General features: G+C 35.1%; 1 protein-coding gene across 3 annotated transcripts in view; it reads right to left on the minus strand.

The window, feature by feature from the left end:
- The window catches only part of LOC106876115 (nematocyst expressed protein 6), a 94,127-nt gene that overhangs the window by 73,368 nt on the left and 18,752 nt on the right, over positions 1-2,007 (minus strand). For all 3 annotated transcript variants that reach the window (XM_014924526.2, XM_014924527.1, XM_014924525.2), the window contains exon 3: positions 672-735. In XM_014924526.2, the coding sequence (XP_014780012.1) occupies positions 672-735 (64 nt within the window). The remainder of the gene's footprint in view (positions 1-671; positions 736-2,007) is intronic.

The following is a 2,007-nucleotide window of genomic DNA, read 5'->3' on the forward strand; positions in this document are numbered from 1 at the left end:
ACACACACACACACACATATATATATATACGTATATACATACATACGTTTGATGACAATGTTACTTTGTTTGCTGATCCTTAATATAACAAGACAAAGAGAAAAGGAAATTCTTATACCTTATTTGTCCCCCGATTCTTAACACAGAAGATATGGGGAATAATAATGTCAAATAATAGCTGAACGAGTTTTAAACCTGGGAACGAGGAGCTATTTCTCCCTGAAATGTTGGGAATTGTTTAATCGGAATTAATCAGCGGATTTAAGGATATAAAATGATAAAATGATATTTTGAACTATAGTCAAAATCACTAGGTTGTTCGGATTAGTCAAAAATCAGGCATTAGAATACAATAACGAATCCAACAAGGATGCATTCGTATCAACAGGTTTCTTCGCACGTTATGTCGGTTATGGATAATTTTATTAGTCATGTAATTGTGCATTAAATGCCACGCGAAGAGAAAACTTCAATGATGTACAAACTATTCACCCTATCACCCAGCAATCAAACACTATTGATAAAAATCATCAATTCATGAGTTTATTCTTATCATTCCCTCTAAATGTGGTTATTGCGTAATTTTCACTTCAATCGTGAGTCTCCTCATCTTAAAAGTTTAAAGAAAAAATATATAAAACAAACTGAAGACTTATTTACAAAATACTTACTGTGTAGGTCGTGTTACCATCTCCGGTACTGTTCGGTAACCTTCAACTGTTTGTTCCACATAAGCTGAACAAAAAGAAAGTTGGAAACATATTGTATTGTAGGTGTAGGTATATGTGAGCAGCATGCGTCTAGAGATGTGCTGATGTTTGTATTTAAACAAAAAAAAAAAGGTGAAGACGATGAGTTTGTGTAGAGATAAATTTTAAAGGGAGAAAGACTAATTCCTTTTGCTTTAGGGGTGATGGTAATGTGTAGGGCCATATCAAACCCGCAGACTTGTGGACTAAAATGATGTCAAGATACGTAATGGTGTGTTACGTGGGAATCATTAACATGATGGATGTCTTAGAAGTGTTCGGGAAGGAATTCAGAGAGGGTTTTCTGACATATGGGGGGTTGTAGGCGAAGCATTTCAAACAATATATAAGACTAGTAGAGATGCACATGAAGTAGTCGATAATATGGAAGGAATGGTAGTTGAGTCGAAGCAGGTATAGGTGTTGCAGGAAAACCGGGATTAAGGCAGATATCCATGTTTAGTGTGAGAGTTACAGAAAAAGTTCCACACTCGTTAGGTAGTAGATGACGCGCATTTAGAGAAAAACAAGGATGGATTGAAGATGGCCGTCGTCTTGCTATCTATTTTCACTAACTTTTGTGTGAATATTACTTATGTATATCTCCATATTACGGCTTCTACGAAAACATACACAAACACTAGAATGACAAGACCAAGACACCACACCTTAAACCCGCACCAAGGCTGATCTTCTGCAACAGCAAGGTAGGGATTTCTACTGCAAATACTATATCTTACGGTTGCTTTCAAAACTGGAAAACCATATAAGTGGTGATATTCGTTGTTGCATTGTGTCATAATGCATTACACCTTGTATTATGAGAGCTGAACAAAATGATTACCACTTCCTTTGATAGTCTTCAGCTGTGATAGGAGGAAAGAAAAAAGAGCCTAAAAAATGTATCTGGGAATCGGTTCGAGAATATGAATGCCGAGTGTTAAACTAAAAGTTTGAATTTTTTAGCCAAGTAACAGGTGAAAACAGAGAATAGATAAAATTACAGTCGTCTTCTCAAAGCTTCCTCCAATGTTTGACATACAAAGGTGAATACACATATTAGTACGAAAGTATTCATACATATAGGTTTGTATGTATATATACATTTGTACTGACTTCCACAGTTATCAGCAGCAGATGTCTCATCAGATCTCTTAACTACACCCCGCCTAACATATACTAACACAGGTATACATACAAGCATAAAGATATATGTATACATTTATACATTATATATATATATATGTATATATATATA

This window comes from Octopus bimaculoides, chromosome 3, assembly GCF_001194135.2.
Source record: "Octopus bimaculoides isolate UCB-OBI-ISO-001 chromosome 3, ASM119413v2, whole genome shotgun sequence".
Lineage (NCBI taxonomy): Eukaryota > Metazoa > Mollusca > Cephalopoda > Octopoda > Octopodidae > Octopus > Octopus bimaculoides.